Below are 24133 nucleotides of genomic sequence, written 5' to 3'. Positions count from 1 at the left end.
TCCCCTGGTTTCCTCGTGTTTTGACCCATCATTTTCCCCTCTTCACCTGCAGTCTCTTCACCTCTATTGCTCCCCTCTCTGCCACTTGGCCTCTCCCTGCAGTAGCAGTGATCTGGGGACAAAGCATATTGAACCTTCCTCAACACGCAGCAGTGAGGAAAAACAAAGGTCTGTCACTCTAACTTAACAACTTGCAGAAAACTGCTCTTAAAAAGCTCATCCAACATGCATTGTTGTAAACCCTGTAAATTGTTAAAAAGAAGCCAATGTTTGGTAAGCTTTGCACACTGGTCAGTGGAGGAATTGACTTCAAGCTCATCAGCTTTAAGTCCATAAAGAGAAACCCAAGGGGGTGGCTTCTTTTTAATCTAAAATGTATAATCAAGTTTTAATCTGTAATCAAGTTCCAAGAAGGCAGTTATTTTTGTATTTGGAGCAGAGAGCCTGGTTTCAACTGGATTTTGTGTAAGCCATCAGCCACTAATTCTTTCCTGAGTGGGCTAGGGCTGAGTTATGTCTGCACCCTCGCCCACTGCCTTTCATGAATTCAACAGTTAATTCAATCATATAGAGAGTTGGAGGAAGAACAAGTTGATACCGTGGAAAGAAAGCCCATTCCAGAATCAGGTTTTAGACTCGGTTCTTATTAACCACTCTGTGCTATGGTTTACCTATTTGTAAAACCACAGAAATCTGCCTCACAAGGTTGTTGTAAAGATTAGATAGAAGTGGTAAAGCATGAAGTATATGCTCAGTATACTTTAAAACTCTGAGTCCCCACTGGGTACCATTTACTCTGCAAGCACCGTAAACACCATACACAGTAATGCATGGAACCTTGTTTTTTATGCGGTGGCAGATTATCCTGACCATTTTTGTTCTTGTCAGATTCAAATCCAGATCTTGTTGACCAAGGTCTGAACTTGTAACCACTTGGCTTCACTAGATGCTTCAACTGTTCACCAATATCGGTAATGGGCACTTAGCCATTTGTCTTTGTGGGGTGTGTCTCTAGAAAGACTTAAAAGTGCTCCTTGGTCCAGAGGGGACCCAGGAAGCAAAGTCTTCTGGTTTCTGACATGGAAACAGACCAGGATAACCCAAAACAGGATAAAAGTCTCTGGCTCCCTCCAGTTTTGAGGGAGAAGAGCTTTGGGAGGTGCAAAGTAGAGAGGGAAGCTTGTTGTAAAAAGTAAGTCCTTTTCTAAAGACATTTACAAATATGACCAGAAACCAAAGGGAAACCTTGTATCAAATCTTGTAACATTTAACGTTACATTTCAGTACATCTTCTTAAGTCCAAGAGACTCAGAAAGGCAGAATTAAATCAGTCAACCTTATAACAGTATAGCTTCAAAGATCATATTTTAGTAGGTAAAAATCTCTCATTTTAACAGATCATGCAGACAGGAACACGAGACATAAAATACCAGCTTGTACAGACACTCCCACTGGCTACATGTATTACAGTTTAACATCCAGTTTTAGCATATAAATCACAACCAGATTGCAACATAAACCCCAACTAAAACTGCCTGTTCCCATGCCTTTGTAAGTTTTGACTTCAAAAGTGTGACCATAAAAGTACATGATGATGTTTCTTGGATAAACACAGCAGAATTCACAGATGAAAAAGTATACTGTTCCCGCTTCAAGTATCACCTCTGTGGCCACATTCTATGTCAGCTGTTCCTCCTCTCAATATACTCTTGTGAACTGCCACCGCTGTCGGGAATTATGAATGTGTGTGTGTGTGTGTACTGAATAGAACAAATTTTTGCCTTTTGGAGAAAATGTGTTACAGTGAGTTGAAGCCACAGGATGTTTGCTCCAGCTTTCTTATAACTAGTTGTGTGATCTCAGGTCCCTTCTTGCACCTTGCTGTTCCTCCGTTTGCTTTTCTCGTAACACCATCCTCCTGTTGTGGGGTGTCATGGGGCTTAAATGACATCAACCTGGCACAGCCCTCAAGCAATTGGCTTTCTTCTCCCCACTCCTCTTTTTTCATTTCTAATATACAACCATCTAAAAAAGATTCCTTTTTCTCTTTGAGGGAGGCATTTAACCTCTTCTTTAATAGGAGAATGGAATTTGGGTTTGAAAATGATGGATGTGCAGACTGCATCATTTCCCATCAACTCTTAAGATGTACATGAGTGAGAAATAATAAGGTGGAATCGGCCATGGTGGTTCAGGCACTGGATCTGGAGAAAGCTGCAAAAGAGGCTCAGAAGAGAGGTGTTTTGAGACGTGGCAGTCACAGTGGAGTAGCTGTCCTGCCTTTCAAGGTGACCCCGGTCAGGGACAGCATCTATCTGCATGTCTAAGGTCTCTGCTCCACAGACGTGGAGCTCCATTTGAAGAAGGCTCCAGAGTTCCACTGGAACTCTACCCACACGTCCCTTCGGTCGCCTGATAATTTGAGTGTGAAAGCTGGAATTACAGTGTTAGCCTGAGGCCCCCACATTCCCGGGGAACAGGGGAGCTTGGACAGATCTGAGTCTCTTGCAAATATTCGGCTCTCAGAGTACAATCTCTCTGCTGACCACTGCCATCTGCTGTTCTTCCCACTGCGCCTACGAACTTTCCAAACTCCCCAGCCCCTAAGACCATTCTTCCGACTCCAGAAAGCCCAGGTGCCTGGCAACGCAACAGGCTTCCTCCTTCACTTCCTTCAGGGACGTCATTAAGCGTCACTTGGTTGCATCCCCTGGGAGTCTCTCCTAGGAACGAATGTGCAGAATTTTCTTGAAGGTCTTCTTGAAGTTCTCATTGCACAAGGGGTAGATGAGGGGGTTCAGCGTGGAGTTGATGTAGCCCAGCCAGATGGTGAACATGTGCACATGCTGGTTACTGCAGCTCTCACAGAAGGCAATGACCATGAAGAAGATGAAGTAAGGAATCCAGCAGATGATGAAGGCCGCCATGATAAAACCCAACTGCTTGGCAGCCTTCCGCTCTCGGTTCATGTGCAAGCCAGACACGTACTGTCTCGAATGCGAGCGGAGCCTCTTCCAAGTGAACTTGATGTACTCCAGGCCTGTGCTAGACTCACTTCGCGACTTGCCTTTCCCCGGTGCCGGCTCTGCGGGGGTGTCCGAGTCTGTCCGGGAGAAGGACTGGCTGTCACCTAGGATCTGATCCTCTAAGGCCTCCTTAGGCCCAGGCATGCTCAGGCCCTGCTCACCCATCTCAAGCCGGTTCTGGCTCTGGTTGATGGCTGCGTAGCCCCTGCCACTCCCCTCTGCCTCCGGCTGCGTCTGCACAGTGTCAAGCGGGAAGCAGTAGAATTTGCCCAGTTCTCCATCCTTCTCTTCCTTCTCTTGGCTGAAGACACCTGGAGATGTCACCTCCTTTGGCTCTTGAGATGGTGGCTTCAAGACAGGTCCACCCCCGGTGTCTTTTGGCTTCCTTTTCAGAACCTCCCAGGGGGACTCCTTCCCCGGTTTCTTAGCGCCCACCTGGAGGTTCTCCGGCTTCATCTTCATGTCAGAGAAGGAGGGGAAGGACCCGTTGATGAGCTCCCGGTGCTGGCAGTGTTGCCGCACAGCCTTGTAGATCTTGGCATAGAACCAGAGCATGAGCAAGGTGGGCAGGTAGAAGTTGATGATGGCGGTCATGACTTTGAACCACGTGACGTTGTAGAAGTCCGTCTCACACTTGTCCCCCCGGGGCTCTGGGGTCTTTGGCTGGAAGTGACGCCAGCCCAGAATGGGGATAATCCACAGGAAGGAGAGAAACCAGGCGGCTAGGATGGTGATGGATGCTCGGGTCTTGGTACGATACCGCAGGTACTTGAGGGGCTGCTGCACAGAACGGTAGCGGTCAATGCACAAGATGAAGACGCTGAAAATGGATGCCGTGCTGGCCACATAGTCCATGGAAAGCCAGAAGAGGCAGAGAGGACGCCCCAGGGACCACCTAGACATGAGGAGGTAGAGGATGTTCATGGGCATGACGACCACCCCCACGATCAGATCGGCCACCGAGAGGCTGACGATGTAGAGGTTCCCCACGGTGTGCAGTTTCCGCTCGCTGCGCACAGCGTACAGGACCAGCAGGTTGAGTCCCACTGTGACCAAGGAGATGGTGCTCAGGACCACCACCAGGGGCGTCAGCTGGGCATCGCTGGCAGGGGCAGTCTTATTCCCCTCACACATCTTGTCTTCGAAGACGCAGGAGGAATTGGGACAGGTCATTGGCACAAGTGTAGCCTCCAGCTACGGCTCAGTCCCTGGGGGGAAAGACACAAGGATTCAGGTCAGAGGTCCCGTGATGAGTAGCATCACTCAGCACTGTCACTGGCATGAAACCATGGCTGTGTGCGGTCAGGATGATAGACACTGCTGGTTACCTGCAGCCTACACCCCCTGCCTCCTTAGCCATCCCCTCCTTCCTTCAATTATTGACTATTCGTTGCATCGCTGAGCACTGTACTGGGTGCTGGGAATACAGCCGTGAACAAAGCACAAACCTCTGTCCTCAAAGAGCTCACATTCTAGGGGAGGGGCATGGGCTAAAACGAGGTGAGGTTTGTACAAGTCCCCTGCTGCACACACGTGCTGGGAGGGGGGTTGCATCACGATTGGTCTACGCTGCATATGGTGCCGTTGTTTCTCTTTGCCAGTGGCTGGTCTGGGAGTGGGTGTGAGATATACCTCTGGCTGACGAGGTAGATGGGGAAGTCTCATGGCAGAGTTGGGGTTCTGGAAAAGTTCTTCCTCTCTGACAAATGAGCAACATGAATACAAGGGTGTTTCCTACTCGCCCTCTTCTTTGTGATAGGAAGTGATGCATGGAGCAATGGCAGTCATCTTGGGGCCATCAGGGAAACACCAAGAAAACCACTGAGATGCCAACTCAGAGTCTAGTTATTACTGAGCTGACCCTGGAGTCTTCTTCCACCAGGCTGGTTATTATGAGAAATACTTCAATATCTTTTTTGCTTAAGTCACTTTTGTGAGAGTTTTTACTTGCATCTAAAGCACTGCTAACCAATATAAGGGAGGGTTACCAGGGCACACAAAGCATGAAATAAATCTAGAAAATCTGCTTAGATGAATAGTTCTCAAATGGGAAGAGGATTATGTTATCTGAGAAAGCATTTTTATCATTTCACTTTTATATTTGAATTTTTTTTTCATTACATAAACTATGCAAAGTAATATGTAACATACCCTCTGCTAGGGGGACTATACTGAGAACAGACTGCCACAGCGGATCCTCACCAGGGGTGGGAGGTCACAGTTGGTATTAAAACTTGCAGAAGGTGTTGTTAGATTTTTATATCAATCAAAAAGCGGTATGAGTTTAAGGAAAACTGAGAAATACTAACAGTGTAAATGTCTCTTGATAATTCAGCAAAAAACATTATTTCTACATTAAGGCAACACCAGATAAATTCTTGGCTAGAAGGCTATATTCTTATGACTTTTAAAGATAAAAAGCAAAACCCAGCCCAAAACAAATGGACCTAATTAAATTTGAATTCTTTTGCACAGCAAAAGGATCCATGGACAAAATGGAAAGACAGTCTACTGAACGGGAGAAGATATTTGCAAACGATATGATTGATAAAGAGGTTAATATTGAATATATACAAACAGCTCATATAACTCAACATTGGAAAAACACACACACACACACACACAAAACCAAAGAACCTGATTAAAAAATGGACAGAAGATCCTAATAGACATTTTTCCAAAGAGGACATGCAGATGGCCAAGTAGCACATGAGAAGATGCTCCACAGCACTAATCATTAGGGAAATAAATGTGAATCAAAACCACAATGATACGTCACCTCATATCTGTCAGAATGGCTATCAGGAAAAAGAACACAAATAATGTTGGTGAGGATGTAGAGAAATGGGCAACCTTGTACACTGTTGGTAAGAATGTAAATTTGTGTAACCATTATTGAGAACAGTACGGAGATGCCTTAAAAAACTAAGAGTAGAGCGACTATGTGACCCAGCAGTTCCACATCTGGGTGTACATCTGACAAAAACAAAACACTAATTCAGAAAGACGCATCTACCCCAATGTTCAATGCAGTGTTATTTACAACTGCCAAGATACTAGAGCAACCTAAGTGTCCATCAACAAATGAATCGAGAAGACTGTCGCATATTATATATATACACAATGGAATACTACTCAGCCATAACAAATAAAAGTTGCCATCTGCAACAACACAGATAGACTTAGAACATATTACGCTTAGTGAACAACCTCAGATATGCAGATGATACCACTCTATTGACAAAAAGCAAAGAGGAACTAAACAGCATTTTGATGAGGGTGAAAGAGAAGAGTGAAAAAGCTGGCTTAAAACTCAACATTCAAAAAACTAAGATCATGGCATCTGGTCTCATCACTTCATGGCAAATAGAAGAAGAAAAAGTGGAAGCAGTGACAGATTTTATTTTCTTGGGCTCCAAAATCACTGCGGATGGTGATTGCCCCCATGAAATTAAAAGACATCTGCTCCTTGGAAGGAAAGCTATGACAAACCTAGACAGCATATTGTCAGCTACAAATTGGTACTTGCCTGTCAACTACAAATCGGTACTTGCCAAGAGCATCTGCCAGTGATTGAACAACAATCTGAATAGCGTTTGCCATCTGCCTCTGTGGAGACTGAACCTTTTGCCTCTGCAGCTGTTGACCTGCAACCCCCCTGTTGAAGGAATCCAGGGTGCAGTGAGGCATTCTGTTCTCCAGGGAATCTGGTGGGACAGGTCTTCAGATAGTTAGATATTTTCAGGAACTGATTTCACGATCCCAATCCTTGTATCTCTTCATATTTAGAAAAACACTAAATCCCTTCATGGTGACATGAGCTCCTTGTGACTAGCAGAAAAAACTTTTGTAGACTAAGCTCTCAATGGCATTGAACTTCCCCTTCACCGAAATCTTATATATTGACATTTCCCAACTGCTTCTTTGCAGCAGTCTCTCAGAGCTATCTGAGGGGCTGTCTCCTGGGCTGTAGTCCTCATTTTGCCCCAAATAAAACTTAGCTTACAACTCTCAAGTTGCACACATCTTTTAGTTGACAGTATTAAAATGTAGAGGCATCACTTTGCCAACAAAGGCCCATCTGGTCAAAGCTATAGTCTTTCCAGTAGTCATGTACAGATGTGAGAGTAGCACCATAAAGAAGGCTGAGCACTGAAGAAGTGATGCTTTCGAATTGTGCTGGAGAAGACTCTTGAGAGTCCCTTGGACAGCAAGGAGATCAAACCAGTCAATCCTGAAGGAAATCAACCCTGAATATTCATTGGAAGGACTGATGTTGAAGCTGAAGCTCCAATACTCTGGCCACCTGATGCGAAGAGCTGACTCATTGGAAAAGACCTTGATGCTGGGAAAGATTGAAGGCAAAGAGAGAAGAGGGTTGCAAAGGATGAGATGGTTAGATAACATCCCTGACTCCATGGACATGAATCTGAGCAAACTCTGGGAGATAGTGAAGGACAGGGAAGTTCGGCATACTGCAGTCCATGGGATCACAAAGAGTCGGATATGACTTAGGGACTGAATAACAACAGCAACCCAACAAAAAAACAAATGCTTAGTGAATCAGTCCAGACAAAGACAAATACTGTATGATATCACTTATATGCGGAATCTGAAAAACAAAACAAACCAGTGAATATAATAGAAAAAGAAGCAGACTAGTAGATAAAGAGAACCAGTGATTACCAGTGAGGAGAGGGAAGGGGGAAGACAAAGATACGGGTACAGGATGAAGAGGTTCAAGCTATTGTGTATAAAATAAATAAGCTACAAGGATAGACTGCAACACAGATAATACAGTCAACATTTTATAACTATAAATAAGCTATAAAAATATGGAAACACTGTGCTGTATGCCTATAAGTTATACCTGTAATAAACATAATATTGTACATCAGCTATACTTCAACTGAAAAAAAAAAAAAAAAAAGACCCTAAGATACTTGATCTTTATGGAAGGAACCCTTGAGTTACTTCACTGGAAAAGAGCTACTTGAACAGCACTGACTTTTTGGTTGTTGTTCAGTCACCTTGTCGTGTCTGACTCTTTGTGACCCCATGGACTGCAGCACACCAGGCTTCCCTGTCCTTCTGGAGCTTGCTCAAACTCATGTCCATTAAGTCAGTGATGCCATCCAATCACCTCATCCTCTGTCGTCCCCTTCTCCTCCTGCCCTCAATCTTTCCCAGCATCAGGGTCTTTTCCAATGAGTTGGCTATTCGCATCAGGTGGCCAAAGTATTGGAGCTTCAGCAGCAGTCCTTCCAATGAACACCCAGGACTGATTTCCTTTAGGATGGACTCGTTGGAGTAAAAGGGACTCTCAAGAGTCTTCTCCAACACCACAGTTCAAAAGCATCCATTCTTTGGTACTCAGCTTTCCTTATAGTCCAACTCTTACATCCATACATGACTACTGGAAAAATCATAGCTTTGACTAGACAGACCTTTGTTGGCAAAGTAATGTCTCTGCTTTTTAATATACTGTCTATGTTGGTCATAGCTTTTCTTCCAAGGAGCAAGCATCTTTTAATTTCATGGCTGCAGTCACCATCTGCAGTGATTTTGGAGCCCAAGAAAATAAAGTCTGCCACTGTTTCCACCATTTCCCCATCTGTTTGCCATGAAGTGATGGGACCAGATGCCATGAACCCTAGTTTTCTGAATGTTGAGTTTCACATTCCTCTATCACTTTTATCAAGAGGCTCTTGAGCTCTTCTTCACTTTCTGCCATAAGTGTGGTGTCATCTGCCTATCTGAGGTTATTGATATTTCTCCTGGCAATCTTGATTCCAGCTTGTGCTTCTTCCAGCCCAGCATTTCTCATGGTGTACTCTGCATATAAATTAAATAAGCAGGGTGACAATATGCAGCCTTGACGTACCCCTTTTCCTGATTTGGAACCAGTCTGTTGTTCCATGTCCAGTTCTAACTGTTGCTTCCTGACCTGCATATAGGTTTCTTAAGAGGCAGGTCAAGTGGTCTGGTATTCTCATCTCTTTAAGAATTTTCCACAGTTTGTGGTGATCCACAGAGTCATAGGTTTTGGCATAGTCAATAAAGCAGATGTTTTTCTGGAACTCTCTTGCTTTTTTGATGATCCAGTGGATGTTGGCAATTTGATCTCTGGTTCCTCTGCCTTTTCTAAATCCAGCTTGAATATCTGGAAGTTCATGGTTTCTCATATTGTTGAAGCCTGGATTGGAGAATTTTGAGCATTAGTTTGCTAGTGTGCGAGATGAGTGCAATTGTGTGGTAGTTTGAGCATTATTTGGCATTGCCTTTCTTTGGGATTGGAATGAAAACTGACCTTTTCCAGTCTTGTGGCCACTGCTGAGTTTTCCAAATTTGCTGACATATTGAGTGCAACACATTCACAGCATCATCTTTTCGGATTTTAAATAGCTCAACTGGAATTCCGTCACCTCCACTAGCTTTGTTCATAGTGATGGTTCCTAAGGCCCACTTGACTTTGCACTCCAGGATGTCTGGCTCTAGGTGAGTGATCACACCATCGTGGTTATCTGGGTCATGAAGATCTTTTTTGATTAGTTCTTCTGTGTATTCTTGCCACCTCTTCTTAATACCTTCATACCTGCTTCTGTTAGGTCCATACCATTTCTGTCCTTTATTGTATCCATCTTTGCTTGAAATGTTCCCTTGGTATCTCTAATTTTCTTGAAGAGATCTCTAGTCTTTCCCATTCTATAGTTTTCCTCTATTTCTTTGCATTGATCACTGAGGAAGGCTTTCTTACCTCTCCTTGCTATTCTTTGGAACTCTGCACTCCTCACTTAAGTATCACCATAAGCTCTATTTTTTACCACAGTTTCTTTTTCAGAGTTTAGGCATATTATTTTGATAACATTATAAAGATAAAAGGAGAATATCAAGAAATATTTGTCAAGTGAATAAACAAATGAGCAAGAGGCAGGTGCTCCAAAATATCTCAGCTCAGATTCATTCATTCAACAGATATTTACTGGTAAAAGGTTTCTTTTCGGCTCAGGGATCCGTTTTAGAAGGAAGAAAACCCACTTTTGTTCTCTGAAAACACGTGTTTCAGAAGGATTCCTGGAAAGGGGCGTGCAGGAGCCAAGCTGCTGCAGAGACATGTGAAGCTGCTGCTGGGAGCCCGGCAGGGGGAGGGGAAGGGAGGCCCAGGGGACTGGGCTCCTGGGAAAAGTGGGTCCCATTGGGAGGCAGCCCAGAGGGCAGCAGGGGGTGGCCACATCTGCATCTCCTGCACATCCCACTCTGGACAGAATATGCAGGGCCCAGTGCCAAATGAAAAGCCAGAAAGTTATCAATCATTTCAGGATGGAGGCAGCAGAACACTGACCCGAGCGTGGGGCCATCCTGAGCGCAGGGCTGGGTGACTGCCATTCTGGCCTCTCTTTTCTCACCTGACCCCTGAAAAGGCTTCACTCAGTGACACAGCTAATGTAAGGTGCGTTCCCCTCCTGTGGGGATCTGAGCTCCTCGGGGAATGATCTTTGAATGGTTTTCCCTCCCTCAATGCCAAAGGGATGCCAGGCACTCTGGCCGAGGGTGGGCAGTACCTGGGGATATGGGTTCACACGGCTGCACAGGATGCCACACCCGCTTCAGGCTGTCCAGTCCCTACTGGGCTCTGAGGTGCCCTCTCTGGGGTCAAGGTCAAGCCTACAGAGATGATGTGCCCTGGGGAGAGAGAACCAAACCTCAGGAGGCACTCGGGACAGGGCATTTCTAGAAGAAAGAACCAGGGCATCCAGGTGTCTCGATAGCACCGTGTCCTTTGAGGAGGAGGCCATGCAAGAGAGCTTTCTCACCCGACTCTGCCACGTGATGGGCTGTGTGGAACCTGGGAAAACAGCCGGGTCTCCAATGTCCTCAGCTGTAAAGTAGGGCAAGCGGTATCCCCTCCCTGCAGGGCTGTCTGGAGCCTCAGTTGAGACAGTGAGTAGGAGTGCTCTGCTAACCCCCTGTGATGACAACGTGGTAACAAGCAGAAATGGATCCTTCCTCCCTTAAGAGGCAAGCCATCATTTCTGAGTTGAGGCAATGGCTCCATTCCAAAACCATGAGCTTCAGTGGAATTTTTACTAGAGTGATTACAGTCTAATCCAATCAGGTCCACGTGCCCGCAAATGAAGGTGGTCGACTGTCCATCCACACCCTGGGAGTGCCGACTGGGGCAGCTAGCCCCTGGGACTTCTCAGAAATCTGTTAGTAAGCAAGTACCTGCCACAAGCCCACAGCGAGGTCTTCTGATGATCTCCAAGGCAGGGAGGAGGAAATGGTGACCTCAGGCTCAGAGGAGTACATCAACTTACTCAAAGTCACACAGCTAGAAGTGGTTGGGGAAGCCAAAATTCAGAACTAGGCCTGACTCAGAGTTTCTCAGCGTTCACTCTATTGACATTTTGAGCTGGATAATTCTTTGTTGTGAAGGGGTGTCCTGTGCCTCGTTAGATGTTTAGCAGCACCCCCAGCCTCTACTCACCAGATGCCAACAACACCCTCTCCTTCATTCCCAGACACAACAACCAAAAATATCTCTAGACATTTCCAGATATCCACTGGGAAGCAAATGAGCCACAGTTGAGAGCCATGGATCTAACTGAAGAATACACCAGAGAAAACAGCTTTCAGCTCAAAGGAAAGAGTGTCAAAAAAATAGATGTTGTCTAACAATGCAATGAATTGCCTTGAGAGATACTGAGCTCCCCATCACAGGAGGTATCCAAGAAGAAGAGGCTCTGGCTCCAAATTAGAAATACTCCTGCGTTCTCCATGGCAATTCTTGGTTTTAGATATAAGGAGCCACGGGGCAAGAACTTCTGTTGACATCCAGAAAGGGGAGGCAAGGGGAACTGGAGGATCTGAGAGATGCTACACAGGAGATGAGGTGCCCAGTACCTCACTGCTCCTCTTTCTCTCCCATTTAAGCAGTGCTGGTCCACAGAAGGCTTGGAGCTCATGCGGGAGTAGGGCAGGGCAGCAGTCCAGAACCCAGGCTTTGGAAACCAGTCAACCTCTGCTGTCATCCTGCTTCTGCCCTGGTCAGCTGGGCAAGATACTTCACTTCACGAAGCCTCAGTATTCTTCAGCTCTAAAACAGGGATAAACTCCTAATACAGGGCCTGACATACCAGAAGTGCTCATTTAACAGTGGCTGTGCTGTTTTCTCCCATTTCGTGGTGAGTGATGCAGCAAGCCTCTAGCCAGCCCCATTGAGCTCAGAGGAATCATCCTGACCTCTTCCTGCTTTTCCCGATGGCAGAAACTGTTAATAGGTTCCCAATATCCCTTATCCTCTATTTAGGAATAGACTTCTGCTATCCACATGAAAACACGGCTTCCTAGAATAGGACCACATTCCCCAGGCTTCTTTGTGGCTGGGTATGACCGCATGACTAAGTTCCAATGAAATGGAAACGGAAACATAGCTGGCAAGTTCCAGAAATCAGCCCTAAAGGAAGGATGCGTTCTTTTCTTTGGCCCTTCTTCCAGCTGGCTGGAATGCTGACAGGATGAGCAGAGCTTAAGCAGCTATTTTGGGACCATGAGAAAGAGCCTCAAGATGAGGGAAGTGAAGCAGTAACTGGGAAGGAGCTGAGGTCCCTGATGATTGTGAAGTTGCCATACCAGCCAAAACCACCTCTGGATTAGCTTGGGTTTTCTATCACCAAATTCTAACCAATAGTACTGCCCCTGACTTCAAGGAATTTGTCATATTAGGATGAGAAGAAAAACGAAAGATAAACAAACAGCATCAGAAAAAATAAATTAGAAAGTCCATGGCGGCATCACCGACTCAATGGACCTGACTCTGGGCAAATGCCAGGAGGCAGTGAAGGCCTGGAAGGCCTGTTATGCTGCAGTCCATGGGGTCGCAAAGAGTCGGATGCGACTTAGTGGCTGAACAACAATTCAACTGGGACAAGTGTGATAACTGAGGTAAGATCAAAGCAGGTGACACGACACGGGAGGGAACAGCAGTCTCTCCCAAGGTAAAATGCGGATGTGGAGAAGGACATCAGAGAACGGGTGATGTGTGACTGGGCTGTGAAGGATGAGTTCAAGTTTGCAGGGCGGCAGGAAGAGGGATTTAAGGATGAACAAAAGAAAGAATAAAAGTACAGAGCTGAGTTCGAGGTGTTGGGAGGGAATTGTTGGAAGAGACTGGAGCACAGAATAAGGAGTCAGGGGACGCAGGTTGGGGCTCAGGCGGAGTTGTTGTTTATTCGCTCGGTCATGTCCAACACTTCTGCAATCCCACGGACTATAGCCCGCCGGGGTCCTCTGTCCATGGAATTTCCCAGGAAAGAACAATGGAGCTGGTTGCCATGCCCTCCCCCAATAAGTAAGTGTTTTTACCCTCTATGCCTTTGCCTGTGCTGTTTCTCCTTCCTGGAGCATCCTCTCGCCTTGAAGCTCTTAGCTGCTCCTCTTTCTGTGCTCATGACACCCTAACACTCCCCTTTATATCACCTATCTTATCATTCTTTCTTTACTTGATTCTCCGCAACCACAAGGCGGTACCTCTAGGGCATGGGGTGTTCCCACTAATTCTGCTTCTGAAGGTCGACACCCAGGGTCATAGAGGGGACACCACCTCCTTGACGGCAGGGACCACACCTTTTCCTTGCTGCTATTCTCCTGTGCTGGCGCATGATAGATGCCCAGCGGATGCTCAGAGTTTACAGGATGAGCTCTGAAACGAAGACCCACACAGGGAAAGAGCTGCAGAAGACGTGGAAGGACCTCAGTGCAGAAGCTGTGGGTGTATTTTTCACAGTCATCTTTAAACCAACAAAGACTTGAGGTAAGATTTATACTATCGATGAATACCAATACCTTTCCAACGTTTTCTGGGAAACTTCTTTCATGATAATCCAAAACATGAATAAAGACCTACACATAAAGATGCTCGCTGCAACATTATTTATGCTAAGAAATGAAAGGAAATGATCTAACCTTTGGGAACTACACATATTATGGGATAGCTGCAGTCATCGACAATCACATTTATGGAGCACCAGTAATGATATGGGAAGATGCTGATGATGAAATTATATTTACAACAGATGTTGTTTGGACAGGATGATGTCAGTTCTGTGAACTAACAGGCTTAGAGAGAGGGTGAGTCTGTGCTATGTTAAAAGTGGTTTCCTCTGGGTAGTAAATAAATATTATCTCTCACATTTTCCAAGATTTCAACAGCGAAGACAGACATGTTAGTTTTGTAACAGTGTGAGTAAGAACTAACTGTCCTCGTTTTTAAAAGCAATATAAAATAGATTTATCCCACTGGAGAAAAGTTTTTTCATGTCTTCCACACTCTCAGAACATCTTTTATTTTCTTTGGTAGAAAGTGGGAGTTTGGGATTCCTTTCGTGATACATTCTGAACTGCCTCCCTCACCACTCCCCATTCCAAACTGCTCTGCCTTCTGCCTCATTTGTGCTGGATGGTTACTGTGGTCAAGTAAGCCAGAACATTAAATTCTTTGCTCTAATTCTAAGAAAGAGGCGCCATGCATGAGGGGCCCCAAGTACTGCATATCCTCACGGAGCCTGGCCCTGGCATCTATCCTCACGGAGCCTGGCCCTGGCATCATTTCCAGCAAACGCTCATGCTTATCAATGCCACTGGCCATGTTGCAGACAGCTGAATGCAAAGAGCAAAATTCCATTATGAGCCCAGCACTGCACGAATGTGGCTGACTCGAAACTAGGACACTGCCGGGCTCAGAGTCAGCCTCTGGTGAGACGCAGGAGGCACAGGACTCTGTGGGCAGGCAGTGGCCCCAGAGAGTTTTCTGGGGGTGGCGGTACACATTCAAACATCTACAGAGTCAGGATGGTGGTTTAGTCGCTAAGTCATGCCCGACTCTTGTGACCCCCTGGACTGTAGCCCACCAGGCTCTTCTGTCCATGGAATTCTCCAGGCAGGAGTACTGGAGTGGGTTGCCATTTCCTCCTCCAGGGGATCTTCCTGACCCAGGAATCGAACCCAGATCTCCTGCATTGCAGGCAGATTCTTTACTGATGGAACTACAAGGGAAGCCCACAGAGTTAGGGAGGAAAAGTTAATAACAGAGCACTGTGTGTGAAGTAAAATAGTGTGCGGGGGCTGGGGCAAGCAGGAGATGATGTCTTTTGTCTGAAGAGGTCAGTTGCCACTCAGGCCACCAACAGGCAAGTCCAGAGCTGCCTAACTTTAAAATGAATCCTAAAAGCTGGATTTTTGCATGAAAACTCTTAGTTGTTGTTTGTTTGTTTGTTTGTTTGTTTGTTTTTTTAAGTTGTCCATTAGTTGGCTGTTTCATTTGTTTTCTTGGACACTTAAACACAGGTGGAGCACAAACCAGTTTGGCGGATCTGACCTGTGAGCCCTGAACTGGAGACGTGGGTCTAGCTCACAGGGGATCCAGGGTGGTGAACACAAGAAAATGAGCCTGAGGCTGAAGAGACACTTTTTGCGGGTATTTGCCCAGCTCACACCAAGCCTCCTCTCTGAGAACAATCACTCATCTAGGAGTGGGTCCTGGTGGCCAGAGTCACACCATGTACACTCAACGTGATTGGACCAAGGGCTGTCTTCTGATCCCAAATGGGCCAATCCGTCCAATTCTTCTTCCGGAAAACTGGAATTAAAAGAGTTGCGCAGTCAAGATCAGATACTCAAGTCTCCTGAACTGAAGTGAGGCGGAAATGAGGGCGGAGGCTGCCACTGGGGGGCAGTGTTGCTCACCTCCAGGCAGAAGGCGAGGAGACAGGCAGATGCCGTGATGCTCCTGCACAAAGCTGAACTAAACCTTCCCCTCACACCACACACACAGACTGACCCAACTCACACCAAAAGTCCTAAATGTATGAGCCAAACCTCTTAAACATCTTAGAAGAAAGAGAAGAAAATCTTTATGACCTTGAGTTAGCCAAAGCTTTCTTAGTCACAACCCCAAAGGCACAACCAATATAGGAAATAAATGGCTAACCTGGTCTTCATCACAACTAAAAACTTCTGTGTTTCAAAAGCAAATGAAAATCTACAGAATGGGAGAAAATGTTTGCATACTGTATATCTGATAGATCGTGTATCTGATGTATCCAGAATACATAAAGAACTCTTCCAACTCATAATAAGACAAATAAAATGGAATTTAAAAATGGAAAAAGGACGCGAATAGAAACTTCACCAAGGAAGATACAGGAATGGCTCACACGCACATGAAAAGATGCTCAACAGTGTCAGTCTTTAGGGAAACACAAATCAAAACCATAGTGAGATATAACTGCACACCCACCAGGATGTCTATAATTTTAAAAGACATACAATAACAAATGCTGATGAGGATGTGGAGAAATTAGAATCCTCATATACTGCTGCTGGAAATGTACAAGGGAACAGCTACTTTGGAAAAGTCTGGCATTTCCTTAACACTTAAACATAGTTACCAGATGATTCTGTGGTAACTAGAATCATCTAGAGATATGCCCCAAAGAACTGGAGATATATGCCCATGTATTTGTGTTAACGTTTCCAGCACTCTTCGTAACAGCCAAAAAGTGAAAACAACCTGAACGTCTATCAACTGGTGAGCAGATAATCAAATTATGGTCTATTCATATTTGTCAATAAAAAGGAACAAAGTACTGATCCATGATATAACATGGAGGAACTGCAAAAACAGCCTGCTAAGTGAAAGGAATCCAGACACAAAAGGCCACAAATGCAATGTATGCTTCCATTCCTATGAAGTGTTCAGAATAGGCAAATCCATACAGATAGAACATGGATTAGTAGTTGCCTGGGGTTTTTTATTAGTGGTTGGTTGGGGGTGAGAACTGGAAGGAATCTTTGAAAGTGTTGGCAATGTTCTAAGGTTAGATTCTGACAAAGGTCCATCTAGTCAAAGCTATGGTTTTTCCAGTAGTCATGTATGGATATGAGAGTTGGACTATAAAGCTGAGTGCTGAAGAATTGATGCTTTTGAACTGTGGTGTTGGAGAAGACTCTTGGGAGTCCCTTGGACTGCAAGGAGTTCAAATCAGTCCATCCTAAAGGAAATCAGTCCTAAATATTCATTGGAAGGACTGATGCTGAAGCTGAAGCTCCAATACTTTTGGCCACTTGATGCAAAGAACTGACTCATTTGAAAAGACCCTGATGCTGGGAAAGACTGAAGGCAGGAGGAGAAGGGGAACACAGAGGATGAAATGGTTGGATGGCATCACTGACTTGATGGACATGAGTTTGAACAAGCTCTGGGAGTTGGTGATGGACAGGGAAGCCTGGCATGCTGCAGTCCATGGGGTCACAAAGAGTTGAACATGACTGAGCGACTGAACTGATCTGAAAGTTAGATTTGGATGGTGACTGTATAACTCTGTACACTAACAATAACTGAATTGTATGATTCACTTAGAATGGGTGAACTTCATGGAATATAAATAGTAAAATTGTTTGAAAAGAAATTCAGTGATTCAAGAAAGAAGCTGCCTGGGTTTCCAGATCTGTTTTGGTACACTAGTGTTGCTACCCAAAATACTTACCATAGGCTTTGTTCTTAAAGGAAATGAACACATGCTAGACAAAGAAGAATGAAAGTAAAGATGGGTCACAAAGGGTCCCCATAGTTGGTCCACAGTTTTCACTCTGAGCTTCCCAGGAGCCAGAGCAAAGAGGAAAACAGGATCAACTACAAGATTTTTAGTGTCATTTAAATGAAAGCAAACTAGCTGCTTAGCATTAGGACAACTTTAGCTGATGCTAAGGTTTCATTAAAATGTATCTCATGGTTTCTTGTAAAGGGAGCACAGTGAAATGTTATGCATAATTTCTTAGTTAATCATCAGAATTGGAAATATGGAAACGATGTAGCTATATCAACCCTTTCCTCCTGTACCTAACTGGTTTTCTCTCTTGTAGAATTTGGCTTAAGACTTTGGAAGGTTGGACTTGCTTGATTGTTTGTCTTCCCTTCCCATCCCCCAGCAACGGTGGGACAGGCTGGAATTTTTGTTTTTTAATTAGGTACAGGAAAGGGAAGCTGAAGGCTAATCATCACTAAATGGCAGAGGAAAAAATTATTAAAAAAAAACAAAAAACAAAAAAACAACCCCGCTCTGTGTGTTCTCTGGTCTAGAAATGCAATGGAGAAAAAGAAAAGTCATATTTCAAAGACTTTCTATATAAACACTGGGCTAGGGGTGGGGTGGTTTTCCTTATTTAATCCTCACAGTGCTGAGAACCACACAAGAAAGTAATCCTTCATGCCCTCATTTTAGAGATGTGGACACAGAGACTTCTGCAGCTTGCTGGTTGCCCTGCATTAAGGAAGCTCCAAGGGCAACTGAGGGGCAAGTCTCATTTAAAGGCCTAAGTGATACCCACCTTCTAAGACACCTGAATGAGCTGCAGACATCCCCCTCCTTGCCCTCATTTGCCCTCCTTTTCACTACAGTGAGAAACAGAGGAAAGTGAAGAAATGCTTTACGTAATGAATTCATGGAATTGGAAATATAAACATCCGTGCTAACATTAGTCAAGGACGCAGCACCCACGGTACTGGGCCCAGCACAAGCACACGTATCGTTTCAGGACAGATGAATAATGCTTTCTTTCTGCTCCAAATCCTTGGAGACTAAGCCGTGAGAAAGGCACTCTCAAAGACCAAAGTTATCCAGGGTGTCCTCTTCTTAAGAAAAAAAAGATTATGATACTGAAGTAAATAAGAGCTGACAGAAGAGAAAGAGAGGCAGACATGGTGTTTATATGCGACAGCTCCTGGGTGATCAGGATTTTCTTCAATGTCTGTGTCTCCTTCAGTCAAGTGACCTGGTACCTGACTGCCGTGGCCACCCCGGCCCCACACCAGGGCTCTTCTGCACCACCAGCTGGTCAAGCCCTCCCATTGGTTCTGGGGCCAGACTTACCAGTAATGTGTATGTATAGGGGCTCAGGTGTGTGTCAGTCAGGCTGGCTGCTGACTCCATGCTAATATTCATCCATCCGTCCAACCATATAGAAAGTCTTTATGAGACCCCATGGACTATAGCCCGCCTGGCTCCTCTGTCCAGGGAATTCTCCAGGCAACAATACTGGAGTTGGTAGCCATTTCCTTCTCCAGGGGATTGTCCCAACCCTGGAATCAAACCTGGGTCTCTTCTGCATTGCAGGCAGAATCTTTACCATCTGAGCCACCAGTTAACATAAAGGCTAAGCACAGCCCCTGTCTTCGTGAAGCTTACAACCTATACTAGTTGTTATCAACCTTGGCCTGGGGAGCTTTGCACACATACTAAGACATCTGCTTCAAGTAAGATGGGGTACAGGTACTTTTTCCTCTTCTTCTAAGTTCAATTTAAAAACCCTGGACATCATATTTAAAACAAACAGAAGATGATTCTGAAAAATGGAGAGGTGTAGGTGGACCAGCTACTCTTTGGATTTCTTTGGAATCCAGGACCCAAAGAATCACACAGCATTGAGTCCCCTGGGTTTTCCCTTGGCCAAATATATTCTGAGACTTTGAGCTGAAGAAGTTGGCAACTCAAAGCACCAAAGGGCACAGGCAAAAGAAAAATAGCCCCAGTAAAAGCCTGCTGCGTCTAGACAAAAACACAGGAAAAGTGCAGGCCAGGAAAAGAGAACACCTCCAGACAATGACTGCTCTGCGGCAGACAAACAGCACAGAAAAACACGGGAGCCCAGCTCCCATCCTCACCAGCAAGGGCTGAGAGGGGAGCCAAGATCTTGACCCTTGTCAGGCTACACATGGAGACCCAAGCCCTCTGCCCCCACCGGGGTGGTGCTCCTACAGTCCCCAGTAGGGCTGTTCATCCCTATCCATGAAGACAAACCCCGCATCCACCCTCACAGTGTCTATGGAGGCAATCCAGCCCCTCCCAGCCAGGGAATTATCCCTGGGGGCCTGGTGGGGAGCCTGAACTCTACCTCCCTGCTCATCAGTAATGAAGACCCCTCCCTCCTTCAAGTGTCAGAGAAGCCAAGTGGGGAGAAGCCACAAGGAAATAATGAGTCGGTGCACCCTCCCCCCGCCGGCCCTGCCTCCTTTGCTGAAGCAGGGATGTCCCTGGTGGCCCAGGGGTTGAGAATCTGCCTTCCAATACAAGGGATGCAGGTGTGATCCCTGCTTGGGGAACTAGGATTCCACATGCCCTGGGGCAACCCACATGTGGCAACAACCGAGCCTGTACCACAACTAAGAGTCGATGCAGCCAGAAATAAACCAAGTATTAAAAAAGTAAGAAATCAATAGGACAAGACTCAAATATGACTCAGAGTCTCATAACATAATATCTAAACTGTCCACACTTCAGTCAAAAATCACTTGTCATGTCAAAAACTGGGGAAATTTCAAGTGGAATTAAAAAAAAAAAAATCAAGAGATACCCATGCCATGATGACACAGATGTAAGAATTGTGTGACAAATATTTTAAAGTAATCATCATAAAAACACCCAGTGTGCAAATGGGAACATGATTGAAACAAAAAAAGGAAAGCCCATGTGCCTAGAGCCTGTGCTCTACAATAAAAGAAGACAACCCAATGAGAAACCCATGCACCAAAATAGAGAGTAGCCCCCATTCACCACTAGAGGAAAGCTCACATGAAGAAATGAAGACCCAGCACAACCAAAATTAAATAAAAATTTTAAAAAGATTCAGTAGTTATAAAAAGAAAATAAGAACCAAATGGAAATTTTCAAACTGAAAAAAAATCTAATAACTGAAAAAAATAAAATAAAAACACTCACCGGAAGTGTTCAACATCAGGATGGAGGAAGCCGAGGAAAGAATTAGTGAGCCAGAAGACAGCACATTAGAAATTATCTACTCTGAACACCAGAAGGAGGAGACTGAAAATAAAACAGAGTCCCAGGCACCTGAGGGACAGCAACGAAACAGCTAACATTCCTGTAAACAGTCTTGGAAGTTGATGAAAAAGAGGCTGGGGGTAAAAAGATACTGGAAGATAAAATGGCTGAAAATTTCCTAAATTTGTCAAGAGACAGAAACCTCCAAAACCAAGCAGCTAAGATAACCTCCCCTACTCCACAAAAGAACCCAGACCAAGACACATAATAATAAAACTTCTGAAAATTAAAGAAGAAAAAAATTTGGAAAGCACCCGGGGGGGGGGGGGGGCGGGAAATGCTACCATAATAAGGAAAACAGCAGCTCACTCTTCAGAAAATAGAGAGGAGCAGAAAGTGACACAAAGTTTCTCAGAAGCTGAAAGGAAAGAACTGTCAACCCAGGATCTTATACTCAGTGAAAATATCCTTAAGGAATAAAGGATGTCAGCACGTTCTCAGATAAAGAACTTGTACAACACTTCTATGCAGAAAACTGCAAAATGCTAATAAAGAAAAGATCTAAATAGACACACAGTGTCCACAGATTAGAAGATTCCCAGTGAATATGTAAGCACAGTAAATAAGTCAGTTCTACTCAAATCAATGTAAAGATTTAACGCAGTTTCTATCTCGATCTCAGCAAGATATCTTACAGAGAAGGAAAGACTATTCCAAAATCTATATAGAAAGACAAAAGAACCAGAAATAGCTAAGATAATCTTAAACAAGACAAATAAATGAAAGAAATCAGTCTGCGTGATTTCAAGACTTATACGGCTACAATAATCAAGACTGTGGTATCAGTGGAGACAATGGAACAGAATAAAGAACTAAGAAATAGACTTGCACAAATACGCCCGAGAGATTTTTCACAAAGGCACAACACCAATTTAACTGAGGTCAGGGTGTTTTCAACAAACGGTGCTGGGGCAACTGGACATCCACAGACAAAAACTAGAATCTCATATGTGATTAAAAAATTCACTCAAAACGGTTCACAGACATAAATGTGTTCAGTCGCTCGGTTGTGTCTGACTCTTTGCAACCCCAAGGACAGTAGCCCACCAGGCTCCTCCGCCCCTGGAATTTTCCCAGGCAAGAATACTGGAGTGAGGTTCCATTTCCTCCTCCAGAGGATCTTCCCGACCCAGGGATTGAACCCATGTCTCTTCTACCTCCTGCACTGGCAGGTGGATTCTTTATCACTAATGCCACATGGGAAGCCCCAAAGGTAAAACAAAACCATAAAACTTTTATAAAAAAAAAATTAGAGAAAATCTTCAGGGTCCAGGCCAAGGCAAAGAGTTCTTAGACTTGAAACCAAAAGCATGAACCATAAAAAAGAAAACCTGATGAACTGGCTCTCTTGTTCAGTTATTTACCTACTCCCATCAGCACAGCACAGCATATACATGTGTCTCGTATACCATTATTTACTTTGTAAGTTTTTTTAACAGATTCACCTTCTTTTTTTAAGCTTAAATTCATCCCACTACATATGAAAAACTAGTCATCTTTTTTTTTTTTATCATCTGTAGAAACTTTCCATAAGAATAAATAAGAGGGACAACAAAATAATGTAACTAAATTCTAGCCAAACATTTTGAGGACTGCCCTTCTTTGTTTTTTTTTAAAACAAAGATGAGCAAGGGTAAGACAGGTGTTAAAGATCTAGCAACACCAAACTGTGACTCTCCTGGAGGTCATCAGAAAAGACTGAAAACCCATGAGAGTCAGTGTTAATGCCACATCTGAGTACCCTTTAGAGTCACTTCAAGTGAAAGTGAAATTCGCTCAGTCATGTCCGATTCTTTGAGACCCCATGGACAGTCCATGGAATTCTCCAGGCCAGAATACTGGAGGGGGTAGCCTTATCCCTTCTCCAGGGGATCTTCCCAATCCAGGGATCGAACCCAGGTCTCCCGCATTGCAGGTGGATTCTTTACCAGCTGAGCCACAAGGGAAGCCCAAGAACACCGGAGTGGGTAGCCTATCCCTTCTCCAGGGGATCTTCCCAACCCAGGGATTGAACTGGGGTCTCCTGCATTGCAGGCGGATTCTCTACCAACTGAGGTATCAACTAAAATTTGTTAAATACTGTTTTCAGCCTCATCATACAACTGCTTTGCTCCTAAATGCCTCTGAGGAAAAGTGCAAACTCTACAGACTGCTGGCATGACTAAGCCTAACCCACTAAACTGCAGTAAAAATGCTCCCACTGTCCCCAGCCACACAGGTTCTTTCAGCTTCAGGGTTCTGTACAGGCTGCTTCTTCCTCATGGAAGAGAATGTGCCTCGAGGGTCGGGCCCACATCTTTGTTTACTGTTGTCTCCTTCTGGCTCTGTTTCAGAGCCTGCCTGGAACAAAGTAGGTGAGAAGGATGGGGTGGCGCGGGGAGGAATGGAAAGGGTGATAGAGAAGACGGGAAGAAAAGGAAAGGAAGGAAGGTGGGAACGAGAAGAAGGAAGGATGGAGCGGGAAGGGGAGGAAAGGAGATACTGATGAACTTCTATTTACAGAGCAAGTGAAGTGAAAGCTGCCCAGTCGTGTCTGACTCTTTGCGACCCCATAAACTGTCGCCCACCATCTCCTCTGTCCATGGGATTCTCCAGGCAAGAATGCTGGAGGGGGTAGCCGTTCCCTTCTCCAGAGGATCTTCCCAACCCAGAGATCAAACGAGGTCTCCCGCATTGCAGGCAGATGCTTTACCAGCTGAGCTACCAGGCAAGCCCTGTTTGCAGAACAAAACCCATCTGAAAAATTCCTTCCTCTTTGAAGGTTTCGCATATCCTTTAGCCACCTCTCAGCATTCCTTTCTCTAGTATCCCACAGTGCTGTTTTCATATCTCTATCAAGGCATTTAACTGTCTGCATTCTACTGAATGAATACATGAATAAATTCAGGTTTTCTTCGTTAGACTTTGAGCCTTACCAGGGCAGGGACAATATAATATTCACTTATAATTTGGCACCTAACCCAGTGGTTCTCAGCCTCGGCTGCACACTGGAATCACACGGAGAGCATTAAAAAGTACTCACACTGGGACTTCCCTGGAATTGAGGAACCTCACTTCCCCACTTCCCCTGAAGGAGGCACAGGTCCAATCCCTAGTTGGGAAACTAAGATCCTGCTTGCTGCATGGGGTGATTAAAAAAAAAAAAGGTTTAGGGAATTCCCTGGCAGTCCAGTGGTTAAGACTCTGCGCTCTCACACCCTTGGGCATGATTCT

The 24133-nt window shown here is 44.9% G+C and overlaps 1 protein-coding gene across 9 annotated transcripts in view; it reads right to left on the bottom strand.

Moving 5' to 3' along the window:
• Positions 1–1348: 1348 nt before the first annotated feature.
• HRH1 (histamine receptor H1) overlaps positions 1349–24133 on the bottom strand; it is a 187520-nt gene continuing 164735 nt past the window's right edge. For 7 of the 9 annotated variants that reach the window (XM_055558448.1, XM_055558447.1, XM_055558441.1 and 4 more), the window contains one exon: positions 1349–4234. In XM_055558448.1, the coding sequence (XP_055414423.1) occupies positions 2724–4199 (1476 nt within the window). In that variant the 5' untranslated portion in view covers positions 4200–4234 and the 3' untranslated portion in view covers positions 1349–2723. Of the gene's footprint in view, positions 4235–10588; positions 10710–11252; positions 11372–24133 lie in introns of those variants that run through there. The other 2 variants (XM_055558446.1, XM_055558445.1) reach the window with 2 other exon arrangements.

The sequence above is a fragment of the Bubalus kerabau genome, chromosome 20 (genome assembly GCF_029407905.1).
Source record: "Bubalus kerabau isolate K-KA32 ecotype Philippines breed swamp buffalo chromosome 20, PCC_UOA_SB_1v2, whole genome shotgun sequence".
NCBI classification, from domain to species: domain Eukaryota; kingdom Metazoa; phylum Chordata; class Mammalia; order Artiodactyla; family Bovidae; genus Bubalus; species Bubalus kerabau.
This window is presented reverse-complemented; position numbering and strand designations above follow the sequence as displayed.